Below are 22,445 nucleotides of genomic sequence, written 5' to 3'. Positions count from 1 at the left end.
TATTATTTTTACACCTACTACATATTGGGATAGGATCTTGGAGATGGGAATAGCCCTTTAAGGGGGGGATCTAGAGACCCATTGTTGGCATTGCTGAGGGTCCTAGCAGTTGAGCCTTCAGTAGTTAGTAAGTTATCCCCTAACCAATGAATAGGGTATCCCTTATGATTGTAGGAAAACCTCTTTAAGGGTAAATGCAAACGTTAATTATTTGGTGCAGAAATTTCTGCATCTCTTGGCAGGAAAAACATCATAAAATACTACATTTTTGCTAAATTCTGATGCATTTTTTGTTTTTTTTCTTCATTTTTGGTGCAGATTTTTCCCCACTCATTAGTATAGGTGAAATCTGCAGCAAAAATACTGTAAGGCTATGTGCATAATCCATCCGCACGTTGTGTTTGAGAGCGCAGCGATTTGCATGCTGAAATTTTGATCCAAATCGCTGCACTTAAAAATGGAACATGTCACTTATTTTAAAAAACACCAAAAACATGAGCTGAAACAATGTTCAGTAAACATGCAACATTAAGCATGTGAATTGCAGCCTTAAGACTAGAAAAAAAACAAAGAGGAAAAATTGCATGAAAAATACCCTGACTATAAATAAATAAATTGCAAGTGCTTAATAACAGGGTACTTAGTATATACATTTTTGCAAAAAGGTAAGAAGCTGTCTCACCTCGTCACGGTGTACCCATCTGAGACAGTCCCTAACCTACTAAAGTTAAAAACATATTCTGTACCTGACTTGTGTCATGTCAAAACTTCAATATGAATGGTAAAGTGGTCAGCTGGGTCCCAGATTAAATACACAGCAAAAAGTGAGAAGCAGGTAATTGTTCAGCCTCAGTATCAGGAGGGCTGCACCCCCAACTTGCATTAAAGCAAGATAACAGACAAAAAACACAAAAAAACTGAGCTGAAACAATGTTCAGTAAACATGCAACATTACAAGCATGTGAATTGCAGCCTTAAGACTAGAAAAAAACCAAAGAGAAAAATTGCATGAAAAATACCCTGACTATAAATAAATAAATTGCAAGTGCTTAATAACAGGGTACTTAGTGTATACATTTTTGGGACTGTCTCAGATGGGTACACCGTGACGAGGTGAGACAGCTTTTTACCTTTTTGCAAAAATGTATATACTAAGTACCCTGTTATTAAGCACTTGCTATTTATGTATTTATAGTCAGGGTATTTTTCATGCAATTTTTCTCTTTGTTTTTTTTCTATGTCACTTATTTTGTGCGCTTTGGATGCAGCTCCCACTCTGTCTATGGGAGAGGCAGCATCCAGAGCACATGAAATCGGCATCTATTCTGCAGACACACTGTATCCATTACACAGTGTTTTTGCAGTGATTTGAAGCGCACATGCACTGTCAAATCGCTGCAGATTTTTCAGCATGGACGTGCGCACATAGCCTGAGGCTATGTTCACACAGGGATTTTTTGCTGCTTTTTTTTAGCTGCAGATTTGCCTTGGTTTCATGCAAATCCATGCTAATAAAAAACTGCTTTTTCCAGTCCCAGAAAAGTGTATGAGATTTGTGAAATCTCATGCACGGACACAAACACCTGCAGATTTTTTCCTGACTGTTTTGTCAAATACCTGCATTTCTGCTGCAGATTTCAAATAATGAGCATGTCAGTTCTTTGCAGCGTTTTTACAATGTTTTTTCATTGATATAACCCATTTCGTAGAAAAAAAACGCAGCAAATCCGCACCAAAAAACATCACTAAAAACTGCACCAAAAATGCAGATAACTCAAAAGGGGAGTTCCTGCCACAAGATCAGGTTTTGGTCAGGAAAAAAAAATGCATCAAAAAAAAAAACCCTATGTGAACATAGGCTAAGAATTGACATTATGAGGATTTAAATCTGCACCCAATCTCCAAGGAGAAAATGAGTTTCAGGATTGTCAATCACTTGTTCTGGCATCACGAAACCACTAAGGCTATGTGCCCACGCTAGAATGTCCCTGCGGATTTTTCTGCTGCAGATTTCAAATAATGAGCATGTCAGTTTTTTGCAGCGTTTTTACAATGTTTTTTCATTGATATAACCCATTTCGTAGAAAAAAAACGCAGCAAATCCGCACCAAAAAACATCACTAAAAACTGCACCAAAAATGCAGATAACTCAAAAGGGGAGTTCCTGCCACAAGATCAGGTTTTGGTCAGGAAAAAAAAATGCATCGAAAAAAAAACCCTGTGTGAACATAGCCTAAGAATTGACATTATGAGGATTTAAATCTGCACCCAATCTGGAAGGAGAAAATGAGTTTCAGGATTGTCAATCACTTGTTCTGGCATCACGAAACCACTAAGGCTATGTGCCCATGCTAGAATGTCCCTGCGGATTTTTCTGCCTGAAAATCCGCGACTTTCGCGGCAAATCCGCACCCGCGGATTTGCCGCGAATTTACCGCGGATTTACCGCGGATTTGCCGCGGATTTTGATGCGGATTTCATTTTTTTTTTCCCCCATTCAAAACCAAAAATCCGGACCAAATCTGCACCAAACAATTGACATGCTGCAGATTTTTCCGGATCAAAATCCGCGGCAAATCCGCAGCGGAAAAATCCGCAGCATGGACACAGCATTTCCAAAATGCCATTGAAATGGCTTGGAAGTGCTGCTGCTGCAGATTTTCGGCAAATCCGCGGCAAATCCGCGGCAAAATCCGCGCAAAATCCGCGGTAAATCCGCAGCGTGGGCACATAGCCTTAGGTTTTCTAACAAAACTGTGCAGAAAAAATGCAACAAAATTACAAGGTGTGCACAGGCGCTATAATCATAATAATAATAAATCTTTATTTTTATAGCACCAACATATTCCGCAGCGCTTTACAATTCAGGAGGATCATATACAAACAAGTAACAGTTATAGAAAATACAATAATCAGAGTATGGAAAAAAAAAGACAACCCTGCTTGTGAGAGCTTACAATCTACAATGAGATGGGGGGGCAAGGTACAAGTGCTCATTTACAATGACAATCCAGCCAGGTCAAGGAAATGGGGGATAGATAATGGCTTCCTGGACCAGTCAGCCAGAGACTTGAGATGCATTTGGTGCGGTGGAGTTTGACGTGGAGTTATGTTCTGAGAGGTTGTGAAGGGACTGTGTGAATTTAATTCAGCTAGGTCAGTGTTTCTCAACTCCAGTCCTCAAGACCCACCAACAGATCATGTTTTCAGGTTTTCCTCAATCAGGTTTTCAGGCTTTCATTAATGTTGCACAGGTGATGAAATTATTCCTTGTCTAATATTGAGGAAAACCTGAAAACATGATCTGTTGATGGGTCTTGAGGACTGGAGTTGAGACACACTGAGCTAGGGAGTGTGATAGGCCACCCTAAAAAGAGCTGTTTTTAGGGAGCGTCTGAAGCTGAGTAAGTTGTGATTCGTCCTAGCTTCTTGGGGTAGAGCGTTCCAGAGGATTGGTGCAGCTCGGGAGAAGACTCCTCTATTTAGTATAGACACTGGATACGATTGGAAGGAATTAGGATTATATCATTCATATTACTAGAGTTTTTCTTTATGTAAATTTACTAGAATTGCCCATTTCCAATCATTTTCATGTTCAGTCTTTGTAAATATGTGTATAATTTTTCATGCATTAGTGTGTACAAGCCTGGAAATAGAATAACGGCGGCTTTCCATGACAGCGTAACCTTTGCGTCTCGTTTTCTATTATCAGACATGTTCATTTTCGTAGAAGGCTTTCTGCTTTAGTAGTCCATGGCTGCGGGGCCTGGCAATGCATTAGCTTCTAATGCCGAGCTAGAAACTAGCAGTGAGGAAATTAAACTAATGATGGTTAGCTAGTTGTCACATTTCATCCAGCGGGTCAACAGTTTGGAATTGCATTTCCTACGAAGGCACCGAGCATGGCTTTCTCCCTTCCTATTTCTAAACGTGTACTTTTCTGGGCAATCAAATTGTGATTTTCTGACTATAACAAAAATAGAAAATGCACTTGTAATAATTTCAGAGCGACAAGATACGCTGCGGAGTGGGAATACGCTATTTGAATTTCAGTAAGAGGCAAAAAAACATCCCTCCGGAGAGAAATTCACCCTTAGATCAAAAGCTTTATGGCAAATTCAAGGTAAGTCATCACAATGGATTTTCTATCCGCAGACTGCAAAAAAAAAAATCCCTTTAGCTCAGCTTTTTGGATCTCGTTCGACTTACATTTAGAATAGGACCAGAGATGAAAGAATACTATTCAGCATTGCGTTTAGTAAAAGCGACATGCGAATATTTGCAGCCAATGCTGCAGGGGCCGCGATGAATACTCAGTATTTCACTGCATCTCTATTTCAAGCCTTCGGTTTCACTACAATGAACCCATAGACCTCCTGGCGATATGGGGAATTTAGGCTTCTAGGATATTTGTCAAAAGCAATGTGTTTTAATTTTTTTCTTCCCGTTGAATATTCACGTCGCACCTTTACCGTCTTAGATCATACGGATTTGTTTGTACATTCATTACCAGCTGCTTAGTCGTAGTCAGGAATCTAGGAGCCCCGGAGATTTCTTAATGGCTTGCAGTGGAATTCTTTCATCACAAAGAGAAGAAGAACAGATAAAAGCTTCAGACTGGGGTCATCACCTTCCTTTATGATCTACGTCATCGAGCTCCCATATGTACCGGTGGAGGAGAACGCAGACAATCACTGCACCTTTTTTTACCTGGAGGAGAGCCCAGAAATCAGATCTGATTGTTATCAGAGATGAAGGCCCTCTGCTCAGTTGGAGATGACGGCACAGGTGAACCATTCTCAAGTGCCCCTTGTCAGATGGAGGCAATTACAAAAATCCCAGCAAACTGCTGACCACAACATATTGATTACACCCAAAGCTCCTCTGGGCAAATTCCTCTTCTCTTCACTCCTTGATGGCCGTTTTCATTGTCTGCTTGGAATTTAGATAAGGGTCCTTCTTGTGTAGACAATGCCCTCATTCCATAATAATCACAGAGGTTGTGGAGAAGGAATGAAAGGAAGCTTGGTACCTGTTATATGACTGATTTATATTACCTCTTTACAAGAGATACGATTAGAAGCCCATTTCAGCTTATTAACCATTTATTTGACGCCTTACGAAAGATTCAAGGTACTATATAAAGAGTCTACCAATGATTGCACTCTAACGGTAGCGTAAGTGTTAAGTGTAGATGTTTTATAGAATGAAGTGACTTATTCTACAGCTTATTAAAGGCACGTTATACATAAAAGTCATCTCCCGTCATTCACACCTAGGTTAGAAAATATTTTTAGACCTTCGCAAGTTCGGAGAGAAAGTAGCCATGGTCATGGGGATAGTGATCTTTCCTGACTTCCTATCCCTAAGCCTATTGCCTAAAATATGTTTGCTCTCTAATTACAAAACAGAAAAAAAGGCAGACTGAAGGATTAGTGGCTGTTAAGAGAGGGTCTTAAACTTTACACTAGGAGTAAGAAATGTGTTAAAAGGACAAAAAAAACCAATACTCACTTGTTCAATCCCCCTCGGCTATAGACATTAGTTTACTTCCCTGCAGTGATGTCATCATGTGCATCTATGTAACCACTGCAGACAATCACTGCTGAGGCTGGGATAAAATTGCTGCAAGAAAGGTTACAAAAACCACCAGAGAGGCCCGGAGCACTGCTTTTATAGGGGGGGATTGGGTAGGTGAATAGGTGAATGTTAGGGTTTTTTTTTAATTTTTTTATAACTAGAGATGAATGGACCAGAACTTTAAAGTACGAGCTTTGTACTGAAAACAGACTTTACAAAAAAATCAGTGTTCGACTTTGAAGATCGGGTACTTTACGTATGCAAACTACTCAAGCAAGCATCACTGTGCTCGGGTACACTCAGTGCTCAGCCTAGTGTGAGGCGCTTTCAGTGTTTGATCGGCTCGCACTTGGGGCAAAAACAGTGTTATCGGATGTAGTGTGCACACAAAAAAATAAATTAAAAAAATCCTCCCTCCCCCAAAAGAGATCTGTTTATGGTTGGCTGCATGTGGGCAGAGAGGCGAACTGTCCAATCAGTGACTTCCAATGGGATTCAGGAGAAATATGGGTTAAAATCAGAATTGTACCTAAAGTCCATGTGAACCCGCAGAACCTGAACTTCCTGAGCTCATCTTCAACAGAGATGAGCAGACCCGTAGAAATCTGGTTTGGCGGATTCAGACGGAGTTTAGATAAAGTTTGGTTTGGGACCTGGACTTGTCCTTAACCCCAATGGAAGTCACTGATTGGGCAGTTGGGCTCTCCGCCCACATGCAGCCAGCGATAAACAGATCCCTTCCAGGGCAGGTAGGCGGGATTTTTTTGTTTGTTCTTTTTGTACACACAACTTCCAATCATGCTGATGTTATCCCCAGTGAGAGCCGATCAAACACTGCAAGCGGCTCACACTGGGCCGAGCACCAAGCGTCCCCGAGCACAGAGCTGTTCTGGAGAGAGGTTTGTATATGTAAAGCACCCAAACTCTGCGGGGTTTTTTGCAAAGTCTGTGCTTGATAAGAACATTGAACCTTGGTTTACTCATCCTAATCTCTAAATATCACACAGTTCCTGTTATTTGTCCAGTTTTTTAATTTGCTGACAAACCCGCTGTAACCAGACCATAGAATGTCCCCTAATGCTAAATGCTGGGTATAAACGTTTTGATTTTTATTTTCTTGTGACCTGAACCCCATTATTGCTCACTGGCTACGGTGGGTATTCTAGAACAGGCCAAAATAATCTGCAATGTCAGGCCTATTTCGAGTCTCAAACAAATCTTTGGTGGTAATCTGGAAAACTTTACACTGCAAATAATAAACCAGTGAAATATGTATTATTTATTAATTATTTTCTCCTAGAGTCCAAATAAAAGAATATGTATTCTATCCACAATAGGAGTAAGGATAAGGAAGTAACTTTGAATACAATTTGCTTCTTCAGCTATATTCACACTGTATGATAATTGGGAATATGTTTTTAAGAACAGTCATTTCCTAATTAGCAACATGTCTACACAGTCTCCCGGTCACCTGATAAATGAGCAAAATGTTTTGTTCATCGGGTCAAGTGATTTTTTAATCTTGCTTCAAAATCATAGATCTCGGCAGCACATCTTTATGTGTAAACAGGTGATGTGCTGCCAAGAACAATGATGTTCAATGAACGCAGAATGATCGTGGTAATAGTTGGTCTGTTTAAACAGGCTATAAAAAAAGCTGATCAGACTGCAATATAGACAATTGGAGCTCATTTAACAGCTTAAACGATCAGTATAAATGCTGCCTTAGAGAAGAAGAGGCATGCATCATGTTTTACTTGTTAGAACTGTACAAAAAATTATGTTGTCTTTATAGGGAATCTGTCAGCAGGTTTTTACTATGTAATGTGAAGCCAGCATGCTGCAAGGGTTAAAACATAGAATTCAGGGAGGTCTGTCTTGTCACAGTCAAATGTTGTTTATTTGCTAGGTTTGTTTAAGCAGCAAGACCCTTATCACTACAATATCACACGCACGGCAGTCCACCAAGCTCCTTACAGTCAATGTATATTGTCTATAGAGAGCCTTGTGTGGGCGGAGTTAACTTTCACAACTCTGCTATATGGCTAAATCCAAAAATTCTGATTTTGTCAGAATGGCATTGCTGCAGCCAGTAATCTAAGTGATACATTGTTGGATTCAGGACTTCTTTGCCTATACTGTATTATGCTGCTCTTGGATAAGATAGAAAAAACCTGGTGAAAGATTCCCTTTATCTCTGAATATATAACTACCCTTTGGATAGGAGACCATAAAGCCATAAACATCCATAAAGCACTGAAGAGCACAAAGTAATCATATTAGACAAAAAAATAAGCATATAATACAATTACTGTACATTTCATATGCACAGATTACTGCAAATAAATAAATATATATATATATATATATATATATAAATATATATATATAGAGTATATATGCAATGTGGGAACTCTTCATGAACATATGACATGCACTAGTACAAAAAGCCTAGGTGGAAAAATATTTTCGAGGATTATTCTGAGACATTAAATACAAATCATTTTCCGTGATGGCTTTTCATGGTTAATATGATTATCTAGGTTTTGTTCCAGTGCAGAATTTTCAATCCTGTTATCATATGGCTAAACAGAAGCTTTTGCTCATGTTTTTCAATGCGTGTAGGAAGAAGAGTCATGTTCATTTAAAGTAATGACAACTAGTGTTGTAGATTTTCCAAACGATAGAAAAATATTATTTAGTGAAAGGAAGGTCGTGGCTGCTCCAGTTGTGCCAACTCATCCTGGTAATTATGGGCTTACGTACTGTAACTAATTAAAACCAGTAATTAAAGGTACGAGTTGAAACTATCTGTTGTATTGTACAACACCACAGTCGCACCTTCTTGCTGTATGATTGATGGATCTGCGTCCCGAAACATAATTAGCAGTAGTTATGCCCATAGCATTGACTCAGTGATAACACATTTTGAGGACATATTTAAGGTGTAAGCCATTTTTGTCCTTGACTTTTCAAGGGCACTGCAATTTATTCTAACAAAGAGGCATCAAGTTGTGAGATATCCATTCTATTACTATTATAACCCTTACAATGCATGACCGGCCTGAAACAGCCATGGCCAAGGAAAACAGAATTACTCTTCAATTGGTTGCCAAATGCCAAACTTGAAGCAGGAAATTGCTTGTAGACCTAGAATAACGCCAATTCACTCATTGAGATCTTCGAGACGTTCTCGTGAAGCCTTCTGAAGGGTACATTTCATGGTTGAGCTTTTATTATGAGCAAGTGATCAGAAATAGGAATCACAGATTTCCCACCAGTTACTCTATGTCCTAAGCACAAGAAAACACCTTTAATAGGCTATGCAAGCGATCAGCACACATTACACATGAGTGGCACCTATAATGTGATAATCAATGCGCCTTCTGTTCTGCAACTGAAACAATGCAGAAGTTAACAAGACCTATCATGGGCAGACTGCTTGCCATCAATTACGCTACAATAACCAATTATTCATAAGACGAATATGAAGTCTATGCTTTATCATTTCAGTTATCATTACACAGAAATTTTTCATTGACTTTCCCACTGCCTTTGATGGAATTTTTGCTCTTGCAATTGACAGATCTTTTTGTCTATGCTGGACACATTTGATGGAGAAACTTTGCACCCAAACTTCATCTCAGCTCAGAAAATAACATTTTTTTTTTAAAAGAGCATCCCTCTAGAAGACCATATGTCAACACAATTTGACACAACCACCCAAAATATGTAAAGTGGAAGTCTATTCAAACCAATATGATTTGTAGCAAATCAGTGATATCTTGATATTGCAATACTTTTTGGATGTGTAAGAGTATCTGTTATGGTGCCCATAGTCCTTGGATATCTGTTCTTTCAGCCAAGCATGCAAAGCTTCCGATGAGGAGAGAGGAGAAAGATTTGCCAGTTACCCCTGAAAACAAAAAGATCGCCTGTTGAAATTAAACTTGTCCTTTGCTATTTGATAGGAGATACATTGAGAGGTCTACTCCTTAGATGGTTCCACCTATATCGGCAGATATGTATGATGTGTATGACGGTTTTTAACCCCAGTAGTCTAACTGAATTTTCTAATGTTTTTTCTAATGTCAATTATTACACTGATCTATATGGATGACACCCATAAATACACCCATAAATACACAGGTAAATTAGTTAAATTGCCTCCTTAAGCCAATAATCATAAGTCATTATGCTCAGACAGGGCAAGATTATCAGAACAAAGAGCAAACAAATCCCTTCACATGAGCTGGCACTTTAATGATAATTTCCACAGGTATCCGCATGTATTATTCAGGATTATAAAGACTGTAAATCAATGTTTTCCACATGTAAAGTTTCTGTCTACAATGATATGAAGTTGATAGAAACAATAGTAACATGGTGGTGGCTTTTTCATAGACAACACAGGAACGCTTGGTAGAATGAGCGTTACTGAGTCTTCTAAGAGAAAGCCATCTACAAAAACATATGTCAACAGATTATTTTGAGAAATCAAGCACTTCTGTGTCTTCTAAGAGAAAGCCATCTACAAAAACATCTAATAACAGATTATTTTTGAGAAATCAAAGTGACTGGCAGTGCAAAATCAGAAATGCCCACTCAATGTCTTCCCAGTTGTCTGGGGTCACTATACATAGTAGACTGTCAGCGGGACCTGGCGATATGAGTGGTTTCAGTTAAGATTAGTTTAATGTGTTTTAAAGCCTGAACTTCACAATTATGGTTATCATTTACCATATATAATAAGTAAGAGTGAATACAGATCATAGGATTATAACTATAGATTAGCAAAACCATGGAAGTTCGGTTCAGCGGGCTCAGCCGGACTTTAGATAAAGTTCGGTTTGGGACCCGGACTTGACCTGAACCCCAATGGAAGTCACCATTGGGCAGTTGGGGTATACCACCCACATACAGTCAGCCATAAACAGATCACTTCTGGGTGTGGGTGGGAGAGGTTTTTCCAAGTTTCTTTGGGGTGCACGCTACATGCGATCACGCTGTTGTTATACATGAGCCATTCAAACACTACAAGCGGCTCGCACTGGGCTGAGCACCAAGCGTACCCGAGCACAGCGATGCTCACGCCAGTGGTCTGCACACGTAAAGCACCTGAATTCTGTTTTTTTCTAAAGTGTGTCTGCGTGTTCGTTCATCTCTAATTATAATACAACATGGATAAGCAATAAATATCCTTTCTAATATTACTATTCAGAAGGAAAACCACTTAGAAATCTTGTTCCTCGTTATATTTTGATCACAACATTTTAGGTACAGATCATGTGTGCCCCATTAGATTATGATGCCAGGAACTAAAAAGTTCAAATGTCTATATAATAACTTGTGCTACTCCAAATGGGTCCTTAAATTTAATTAAAAAAATAAATTGTTAACTCCTTCCCACCCTAAAAAAGCATAATATTGATTACTGATCACTTCTATTGGGAAGTTGTAAATGGCAGTGATGCAAGGATGAGCCAGGAATACCAGATCAAGGGCCAACTTTTTTTGGTGCTCTCTGCTCTGACAAATTGGCTACCTTATGCTGGGATAGTCTAAATGCATCTAAGGGGTTGACATTTTGAGACAGCATGGGCAGTGCTTTATAGAAATGTATGTATTCTTACTGTATAGGTATACATAGAAGGTACCATTACATGGTGCGGCCAAGCCGTGAACATTAGTGCTTACATCAAAGTATGCATCATGTGTGGCCCAAAACATAACAGCCATAGAGAATAGGTATTCCGCTTACAGCTATAGCTCAGGATCTACCATATCCTCGAAGCTACATGTCATCCACAACATATACAGGACTCTTCAATATCTTATATACACAGAAGAATTCATTGTTACACCCGTTATCATTAAAAAAATAAGCAATTAAAATTTGAAAAGTAAAAACATATTTAAACAGATTGTTTTGAAACTTGTTCCATTCCTCAGCAGTGAATAATAAATTGATCAGAGTCCCACACTTTCCTGGGCTAGAATTCAAAAGTGATAATATGCCTGAAAGCAAGATCCAAATAATCTCCGAAAGCTAACAAGCATTTTAAAGAAACAACCGTTTAATTTATTGATGATTAGCCTTCATTCACACACAGTGGTCATGCTGCAGCTTTTAATCCCAACAGTTCTCGGGCAATGTGGTCTTTCCATTGTTTTACACACACACACACACACACACACACACACACACACACACACACTTAGTATTGTAGTGCAGGAATCTCCAACTTGGGAGCCCCATGTGGCTCGTGTATTGTTGATGTTTGACTCATGGCTGCCTATCAGCTTGGTACACTAGCACCCGGTCTAAGAAACAGCTATGAAGAGCAGCTCTCCAGATGGTGACTTTTATGAGTAGCCGCACACAGAAGAGCAAATATGCCTGAGCATATATTGACCTTGGAATAGGACGTTACTCCCAGTCAGAGGTGCTGGAATCTGAATGAGACAGTGAGGTGGGAGAACTTGATGCAAGAATACTGAGGGTAGATAAGGTGGGAACCCCTGGATCTAAGTATACTGCCTCTGTGTCATTTCTATGGGTGATTTTTTGCTGTGATTATACCTGCAATGGGTCTTCTGTAGGTGGGATGGAGATCAGGAGCTAGATGTCGCTATTCAGGGGTGGGAAAAAGGCTCTGGATGTGGCTCACGACCCTTTGAACAGAAGGTGGCTCTCAAGATACAAAAGTTTGGGAACCACTGTTGTAGAGGAACAGATATCCAACCTGTAAGAATGTGCGGACAATCATATTGGCCATGTGATTTTGCAGGTGACACAATTTTTCCTGCAAGGATAAGTGATTGTGCAGGGAATGAGTGAAAAGACTACAGCAGCACAGTGCTGTAGCAGTTTAAATTTACCTAATGTTGGAATGTAGCCTTAAAAGGGTTGTCCACTACTTTACTCAGAACCCCCACTGATTAGTTATTTGTGGTGGCAGCAGGTGGCTGGAAATGCTCAGTTCCATAGCTGCCCCGTCAACTGATAGGTACCATGGCCGGGAACTGCACATCCGCGTCTTCCTGATTTTAATTGGAGGTGGATGTGCAGAAACTGGCCAGGGTCACTGTCAGAAGAAGGAGCAGCTCCTGAACTGAGCACCACCAGATACCACCGGTGGCACTGGGGTGTCGGGCCTTAGCTGATCAGACTTTGATGACCTATCCTAAGGATAGGCCATCAATATAAAAGTAGTGGACAACCTCTTTAACCTTTTTGATACAATAGTGAAAACCAGCTACCGTCCAGTCGTAATTACAACCCTGCTCCCACCCAAAGCCAAGACATACACAGGTGTGGGATTAAGTGACAGCTGCGCTTGAAATTTTCATTTAGACTCACCTGAAAATTACAGGATATAATACAAACATTCTGTTTTGACTTGCATTAAATCCATTGTTTTGGACTGTTTCACTAACAAGGTTGGATACTAAGGACACGACAACCGAGATGACGTCCAATTTATAATGTGTTCAATGTGTATTACATTAATCCATATTTTTAAAACTTTTTCTTTATCTTTAATGAGATAATTATCTCATTAACTCATCCGTCAGTAGCATACATAATCAAGTCAACACTTTTATCTTAACTTACTAAGCCTGGAGGTAAGTAGCCACACCTGGAATGCAGTTTAATGGTGGGCGCGCCTCTTACAAAGTATGATCAACCTCGACATGTAAAACCTCATCTACACAATTTAGGCATGAACATTGGTAGTATATCATTCACTTCTGGATTCTAAATTTAAAAAAAAAATTACACTATTTAATAAAAGGTGGAAAAAAAAAATACAGACAGTAAAGTAAAAAGAGACAATAAAAAGGAAATAAAAAAATAACTAAATATATATTTTTTAAGTTGTTCCTAAACTGGCAGCAAAATAAATTAAATTCATTTCTAGATTCTAAATAAAAAAAAATAAACTATTTAATAAAAGTTTTAAAAAAATAAACAGACAATAAAGTAAAAATAGACAAAAAAATAAATAAAAAAATAATAAATATATATATTTTTTTAGTTGCACATAAAATGGCAGCAAAATAAATTCAATTAATTTCTGAATTCTAAATGAAAAAAATATATACTGTTTAATAAAAGGGATAAAAAATAAAATAGACAGACAATAAAGTAAAAATAGACAAAAAAATGAAATAAATAATATATATATTTATTTTTTAAATTGCTCATAAAATGGCAGCAAAATAAATTCAATTAATTTCTGGATTCTAAATGAAAAAAAAAAATACACTATTTAATAAAAGAGATAAAAAATAAAATAGACAGACAAAAAAAAGTAAAAATAGACAAAAAAATGAAATAAATAATATATATATATTTTTTTAAATTGCTCATAAAATGGCAGCAAAATAAATTCATTTTATTTCTGGATTCTAAATTAAAAAAATACACTATTTAAGAAAAGGTGAAAAAAATAAAATAGACAGACAATAAAGTAAAAATAGACAAAAAAATGAAAGAAATAATATATTTGTTTTAAATTGGTCATAAAGTGGCAGAAAAATAAATTCAATTCATTTCTGGATTCTAAATTTAAAAAAAAAATACACTATTTAATAACAGGTGAAAAAAAATAAACAGACAATAAAGTAAAAATAGACAAAAAAAAATAATAAATATATTTTTTTTTAATTGCTCATAAAAAGGCAGCAAAATATATTCAACCATGACCTAAGACATTATGATTACTAATTGTAAACTAATTATCGTCTAGAGACTAATTTATCAGAATAATCTTTCAAAATTAAAACAATAAGATTATATTTCAAGAGAGATTTTTTTTTCCTATGAGGCTACTCATAAAATAATAGTGTTACAGAATTTAATGCTAAGCCTTTCAAATCTTCTGACATTTTTTTTTTCCAGTCAGGAATAAATTTTCTTTTATCCTTCAATTTTGCACCGACAGCAGATCACGAAGTCTTATGAAGTCATTAAGTATTTCTGAAACCTTTAAGAACGTCTTAGCCGCGGTACTTTTTCGGTAACTTCGCGCAGGTTTAGTTCCAGATATTTTAGTCTTTGCTTTAGATAATTTTTCCAACGTTTACCCAATTTCGTAGTAAAACAGACAAATATAATTACGGTTTAATATAAAAAAAATCACTTTATTCATCAAATGTGCACGGCATTTGCAATTACAGCAGTTTGTATTTCGGTAACAATAAAAAGTTTTGCATGATGTCTCATAAATACATAAAGTCATTTTTTACAAAAAAAAGGCTAAATGTTTGCCCTGTAAAGTATTTCAATGTAATAAAAAAAAATAAATTTCAATGCACTTAAGCCGACAAAAGTAAGATAGTCATATTAAATAACATGGTATACGGATTGGACAGGAATATCCCATATTTTGCACTTTTGCAATCACTTACTGTTTGCTTTTCCCTTTTTGGCCTAGTAAAAAAAAAAAAATAAAATAAATAAAAAAAAATCCCTTTGTAATGAAACCATCCAAAGCTTTGGGGATTTTATTTTTTTTATATGGCATAAAGAATGAATTCCCTTTCCTACCTTTTGTTATGGCCCAAAAGGAAACATTACCAGGTAACGAGGCTTAATGAATCGCCTCCTATGAGATCTACGGGTTACAGGCTGTTGCAGCACACAATAAAATATTACCATAAAAACAATAATTAGTTCCCTTTTAGTTTGTACCTATATTGGTGTTGATATTTCAGTTTGGCTTCAGAGCAGAATCAACTCCATGGAGGATTGCACTTATATGAGTAATAGCTCCGTTAAGAGCGACATTTATCACAATTTTGGTCTTTCATGTTTTCCTTACAAGGAATAATCACTTTAAAATTTGAAATGATGAAAGAAGCATTTTCTTTTAAATTACAACAGTGTGTGTTAGGCAAAATGACGCCCTGAGTGCTTTTTATAGTCATTAAGGAGCTAATCTGTATTTGGAGTGTGTGGGAGAACATTGGGGCAGATTTACTAATGTGGTTTAACCCATTGACAAAGTACATTTAAAGGGGTTGTCCAGTGATAAAAGTCTGCACTCACTGTAAGTGCCTGCAGACTTCTGAATACCTACAGCGCACTATGCATGCTGTCAGGATTCTCCTGTGTTGAGGTCAAGAGCAGATGGTCATGTGACAGCAAGAATGCGATTTGCATACTTCTGGCCACATGCCTACAAGACGTTCCTGACCTCATTCTAAGTGAGCCCAAGCACGTCAAGTTGGCATATGCCTGTATGTATGCAAACCACATACTTGCAGTCACATTATTGTTTACTCTCATGTCTCACCAGCAACACCGGAGAATCCTGACAGTGTGCGGTGTGCACGCTGTCAGGATTCAAAAATCTGCACTCATAGAGACAGATTTTATCACAAGACCAGACAGCCCCAATAAAACTAGACCATCTTAAAGTGCACCACATTTATCCCAGTCTGCTCATGCTAGATCTTAAATTTAGTGCATTTTTCAAACTTATTTGATGCCATTTGTCTCTTGGCTTGCCATTAGATTTATTTTTACACCCAAGTTTTGGTATATATTGGTGCATATTTAGCCATGCCTCTTTCCAGCTAAGCCAACTTTTGAAGCAACATTTTAAAAACATAATAAATAGGTCTAAAAACTCATTAAATTGTGCCAAAAATGAGTTAAAATTTGGCACATTTTTCCACACAGGGAGACATGCACTAAATATAGCATATGTTTACCTTTGTCTTTATTTCATCTTAATCCAGCCATGGACATATTAATAATTCAGCCAATTAATTTAATAAAAAACTGTTTTCCTATTTTTCCCCTCAAGTATTGGTAAACATTTTGCCTGTCTGTTCCCACCACTAGTGGGGGCAATCTATCTACATCTGTATACAGCAACCGGTAATCCAAATCAGAGTCCCTCGCAAACTAAACACCCAGTGTCAGCATTTGGAAACCTACATTTTTCCAATTTGCCATATGCTCCTTTAGTTTTATAAAGTGTTTTACGAAAACCCTATCTAAATAATTTATGCTGAAAGATGCAATATAATCTACCAAAATTATCCAATAGCTTCCATTCTGATCTCTCATACAGGCTCCAGTATGTAACCATGTAGCCCGAATGTAATCATATTTCCATTATAGTCCAAAATATTGACATATATTTTGTCTGCTTTCATTTTGATAGAAAATAAATGGCTAAACCTTTTGAGGTAGTTCTCCTGTTCTTAAATAAAAAGTTTCCCCAATGGGAGCGATAGACTTCAAGACTCTAGAGGGCAGATATTGTGCCTGGGCTCTCTGTTGACAATCTGTAGGAAAATTCTTCAAAACTCTAAAGGGCAAGTATTTTACCTAGGCTCTCTGTTGACGATCCATAGGAGAGTTTTTCGCGACTCTAGAGGGCAGATATTCTACCTGAGCTCTCTATTGATGATCCATAGGAAAGTTCTTCGAGACTCTAAAGGGCAGGCATTCTACCTGAGCTCTCTATTGCCGATCCATAGGAAAGTTCTTCAATACTCTAGAGGGCAGATATTCTACCTGTGCTCTCTATTGACGATCCATAGAAAAGTTCTTTGAGACTCTAGAGGGCAGATATTCTACCTGGGCTCTCTATTGACGATCCAAAGAAAAGTTCTTCAAGACTCTAGAGGGCAGATATTCTACCTGGGATCTCTGTTGACGATCCGTAGGAAAGTCGAATAGTCAACCCTGCTAAATATTATAAAAGTCTCCTTTACCCATAATTCTACCTTTTTCTAGTGGAATCTAAAAAAAAAAATCTAAGGGCAATATACCACTATCCTTTTCTGTATCTTTCTCCAAAGTGAAGTATGCTTTAAGAAATATATTCTACCTCTCTCTCTCTCTCTCTCTGTTCACGATCCACAGGAAAGTTGAACAGTCAACCCTGTTGAATATTATAAAGTATCCTTTACCCATAATTTTACCCTTTTCTAGTAGAATGTAATAAAAATCTAAGGGCAATAAACCACTCTCCATTTCTATATCTTTCCTCAAAGTGAAGTATGCTTTAAGAAATATTAAGTTCTAATCTTTTTACGAGTTTTAAAATTTTAAATTAGTTTGCACATTTCGCCATTTAATACAGCAAATTTTAATCAGTATAAAACTAAGAAAATATACTGTACATTTCCAAAATATTTTATGACTATTCTGTCATTTGTGATCATTATTTGCCCCAATGATTGCATAATTAATAATACAATTTATATAATTTATATACCAATGATACATTTTAGTGCATTTCTACGTTTTTGGGCTAAGACTAACACTATTTTTGACAGTATTAAAGCCTCATGATAAAAAAAGCAAAAAAACAAATGCAGACAAAAAGTAGAGGTGCGAGGTGTTGCCTACAGTTATAAATTACTAGATCTTATCCTACTAGCGTTGGCCATACATATTGGATTACAGCTGGACAGACATGCCAAATTTTTGCAAGAAATCTAAGTTCCTATAAACATTAGTTGTTAACCAGCTAAAAGCAATGTGACTCACAAATTATGAAAATGTTCTGTCTCACTTTCAAAGGGACCTCCAGGACATAATGTAAAGAGTGACTCACTTGGAGGAGCTGATATAATTTACCCACCATCACGCGATGATCAAGCAAAACGTTTGATCATTGAGTGATCAGAGCTTTCATGTCACCATAACTTCATCACATTAATCAGGGAATGATTGTTCATACCGTTAACTCCATAACTCATAGAAACAGGCTAGTAAACTATTGACTTGTATGTAATTAATTGGTGCTTATGGATGGTCAAAATTGTCCCACCTAAATGGGACTTGTCTAGAGATGAGCAGACTAGTGGAACTTTGGTTCATGGGTGCAGCCATACTTTTGAAAAAATTCAGTTTGGGACCTGGACTTGATCTGAACCCTAATGGAAGTCACTAACTGGACAGTTCGGTTTCTGCCCACATGTAGCTAGACACAAACAGAGCACTTCCAGGGGAGGGTGGACGGATTTTTTCAATTTTTATTTTTTGGATACACTACATCCGATCACGCTGTTATTACCCCCAGTGCGAGCCGATCAAACTCTGCAGGCAGCTTACCCTGGACTGAGCACCGAGCGTACCCGAGCACAGTGATGCTCGTGCGAGTGGTTTGCATACGTAAAGCACCCGAACTTTCGAACACAAACTCTTTTTTTTTTGTAAAGTTTGTGATCGGTATGAACACCGAAGAATGAACCTTGGGTTTGCTCAACTCTAGACTTGTCCCCTTTCTCCTTTGACATAAAAGAATATACATGGGGGGTGGGAAAGGTCAGTAATGATACCTGTTGGCTAAAATCTATAGGATTTAGCAAACAACTGTTTAGTATGCATGTCTCAAAGAAGTCTGACTAGTTACTTTTTGTTTGCACCAGTTTTCATGAATGTAGCAGTACGTTTTGGGAGGCACATATTACCCAGACTTTCCTTACAAATGGTAAAAACTTGATTGAAATCACAAACTGGAACCATGTGAAATGTTAATGAGATTGTTTACTACAAAACAAAGGCAGAATTGTTCTCACTTATTCTATAGACTGCAGGGCAGGACTGAAGAAACTTAGAAAGCACCCCTATTCTTTTATTTCTTGAAAAGCAGACCCTCAAAGCAAAAAACAACCTACAAAAGTGTCTTCCTGGTGAGTAAACCTAAGAGACATAGAAAATCTTTGGAGGAGATATTAAATCTGTTCTTGGAAGCTACAGGCTTTGTACTATCTTGATGCATTAAATTACAAAATCTAATTAAGAATAACTTTAAGGAGTGTACCATGAATGTAAGTTATACTATAGCCAATGGATTGATGACAAGTTACTGATCGTTTGGGTCATAATAAAGCGCATTTAACTGAACCTGAGAATGGGGCTCTGAAGTGCTTTCTGAATGCAGCTATGATCTCAGATATTCACAAACAATTTAGAAATTGACTGAGCAAAAAATGAGACAAATCATGGCCAGTATGGAAGGGTTTGGATGATGAACTAATGTGCATGGGGGCACCAGCCAACTAATGGTTGGTAGAGATGTCAATCACTCATAGAACCAAATCTACCTTTCTGTGATTCCATGTCTGATTTTGGAGGGCCAATCACATAGTTCTCACAGAGATAAGCCACCAGCTGACTTGGCAGCTGGCAACTTTCTCAAAGAGAATGGAGGAGCACCTGGCTGAATGAATGCTCTTGTATATGGGAGCACTGGCTGAGATGTCTGTCAGCCAAAAGATTGGCCAACACGATGTTCAGCAAACAACCATGTCATATGTAGGCTAGCTATCTCTGAAGTCCAATAGACAATGGATGGAGAGCCAGCTCTAATTCAACAGGATTCTCCAGAGCCCCGTTCTTGGGTTTAGTGGTTGTACCGACAATAAGATGCCCTACTCTATGAATAGGTGATAAATTGCTTTCACGGTATAATCCCTCGCAAAGGAACCTTTCTTGATTCTAATTTCAAAGAAACAAGAATTTTACAAAATTTGAAGTGTTTACTTTTTCTGTCCTTGTAAAGTGAGTGAGGTCTCCTGACAAATTCCCGTAAAAAATAACAGTATAAATTCTCAGGACTAAAGGGTTGAAAGGAATTACTATTTTCAAAACTTTTGTCAATTGGTTAAGTCTAGATCAACAATACTAGATCCCGTAGACAAGAGTGGCGCTGTTTTCAAAAACCATTTATATTTTTCCTAAACTCAATAAATCTCTTTACAACTTGCACATTTTCTTTTTCTCCTGCCAGTAAAACAAAGACTTATAGATGGGTAACGGAGAACTAATCTTTTTTGGATGTGTGCGTACTAACTAACATCTCCTGTACCGTCCTTAGCAAATAGTAAAATGAAGAAAGCTCAAACTGACTGCCTGTGGTACATCTGATACGACCTATCTAATTATACATTACGTATCTATTGGTAGTGCATTCACGTATTTAATTTCAGTCAAGCAAAAAAGTTGCTATTATGCTTTTAAAAAAAAAATACAAAAAAAATTGAAGAAGAAAAAAATCCCGTGTTCGGAGTGTAGACATGCATTTTATTCGGCAACACCATTAGTTTTCAAGCTTTAAATTAAAGCTCAGATTTATTTTTTTTGTATGTTTTTTTCTTATATATCTATAATAAATATTCATCTTTATATAATAAATATATTTTATTGGTTTATTTTTTATAAGAAAATAAAAATGTTCCTTCTTAAGTTGTCGTCGTCGTTTCATAGTTTAGCCAACGGTTGCATGGAAAGTACATAACAATTAACAAATTATTTGTAACATTTGTACATTTCAGATATCACAAGAGGTTATAAGCATTCAGGGGGGAAAAAAAAAGAAAGAAAAAATTAAAAAAATAAAATAAAAGAGTGAACGGTCAATAGAACCATTTATACATACAGCGTACCTTTTTTTGAATGCAAACTTTAACCAAACGATGGGTTCCTTAGGTATTCCACAGTCTTGCTTTTTGTGAAATTCATTTTTTGTAATAAGGCAAGTATAAACTTAATACTTTAAAAGGAGTTTACATGTCTTTAAATGTATATATAAATGGTTTTCAAGGCTCTCCAGTGTTTCCGATGCGCGTCGCTTGAAGCTTCTTTCATAATTTTTTAGGCAGCAGAGTCACCCTATACACTCATTAGAGCGACTCTATGCAAAATTGTCCCACAATCACATTTTCTAGCTCTTTAAGACAGATATTTTTCAAGATCGCAGCTGAGGTTCACAGGAGGAGTGTGCAGTGACCTGTGGATAAATAGAGGTCTTTCAGTTTCAAGTTTAATTATCCCCAATGAATTAGGACTTGCAAAATGATATGAAAATTATAAACACCTGAAAAATATATATATATATATATTGCTTGCTCGGGTAGATAGTATTGGAATTTCCAGCATCATTAAAGTTAAAATGTATTGCTTAGAGCAAATGAAAAGATGCCTATCCGTGTATTTGCCCGTCATCAGGTTACGCGGGGCACCTCGCTGCAGATAAATTATAATTAATGGCAGCAGATAGAACAATTTAGGCTGACATAAATTAAGGACTGCACTGTGATTGTCAGCACATAAAGTCGAAAAAAGCAGATTTAACCATTTTCTAAAATGAATTTTAGCCTACAAAAAAAAAATTTACACGGGAAATTCCAAACTTTTTCGCAATTGTAGTCAGTCACAAGAATATATTGTATAGTTGAGCAAAAAGATTCGAAGGACCCAGGCCCAGAGTCTTCATTGGCAATCAATGGCAGCTGCTGTGGGCATCTTGGGTGCTTCTTGTGAAAACTAGGCCCTTGCGATTACCATATTGTATGAGGTCTAGTCATGAGGTCTCACAAGACTTCATGCCAAGCATTGTGCCATAACATCTGTAAATCACGCGGGGTCTAATAATCACAAGAAGCGCCCAAGAAATTGGCATTCAAAGTTTGGGCTGCCTTGGTCCAGCTGTTTTATATATATATATATATATATATATATATAGGCAATGAGGATGTAGACCAGCTCACCAGTGACAGCTCTTTATGAATAATTCCTCCTGTTATCCTGAATATTGCACGGATCCAGACCGGGAGTAGGTCTTGAATAATGTGGAAAAGGAAAAGGGATCCAGCAAACATCAAGAGGTCCCGTTGGCATAAAACCACAGATTCATTGGTCGAAAAATTAGAAAATACAACAAAGCTGCATATAATAAGTTGGAGGAAATAGTGCACCACAGACAACGCGCCTCGGCAGTACAAACCGCCTTCTCCACGATCCAAGCCAAAACTAGTATTTTTTAATTTTTACTACCAATGGATCCGTGGTTTTGTGCCAACCGGACCTCTTGATGTTTGCCGGATCC

At 37.4% G+C, this 22,445-nt stretch overlaps 1 protein-coding gene across 6 annotated transcripts in view; it reads right to left on the bottom strand.

Annotated features, from left to right (window-relative positions):
* Positions 1-22,445, bottom strand: part of PCDH7 (protocadherin 7) — a 1,104,634-nt gene that overhangs the window by 1,028,095 nt on the left and 54,094 nt on the right. For 2 of the 6 annotated variants that reach the window (XM_075346950.1, XM_075346951.1), the window contains one exon: positions 14,704-21,347. The exons of the other annotated variants lie outside the window; for them this stretch is intronic. In XM_075346950.1, coding sequence (XP_075203065.1) covers positions 21,306-21,347 — 42 coding nt within the window. In that variant the 3' untranslated portion in view covers positions 14,704-21,305. Of the gene's footprint in view, positions 1-14,703; positions 21,348-22,445 lie in introns of those variants that run through there. 6 annotated transcript variants of the gene reach the window in all.

This window comes from Anomaloglossus baeobatrachus, chromosome 1 (genome assembly GCF_048569485.1).
Source record: "Anomaloglossus baeobatrachus isolate aAnoBae1 chromosome 1, aAnoBae1.hap1, whole genome shotgun sequence".
NCBI lineage: Eukaryota > Metazoa > Chordata > Amphibia > Anura > Aromobatidae > Anomaloglossus > Anomaloglossus baeobatrachus.
This window is presented reverse-complemented; position numbering and strand designations above follow the sequence as displayed.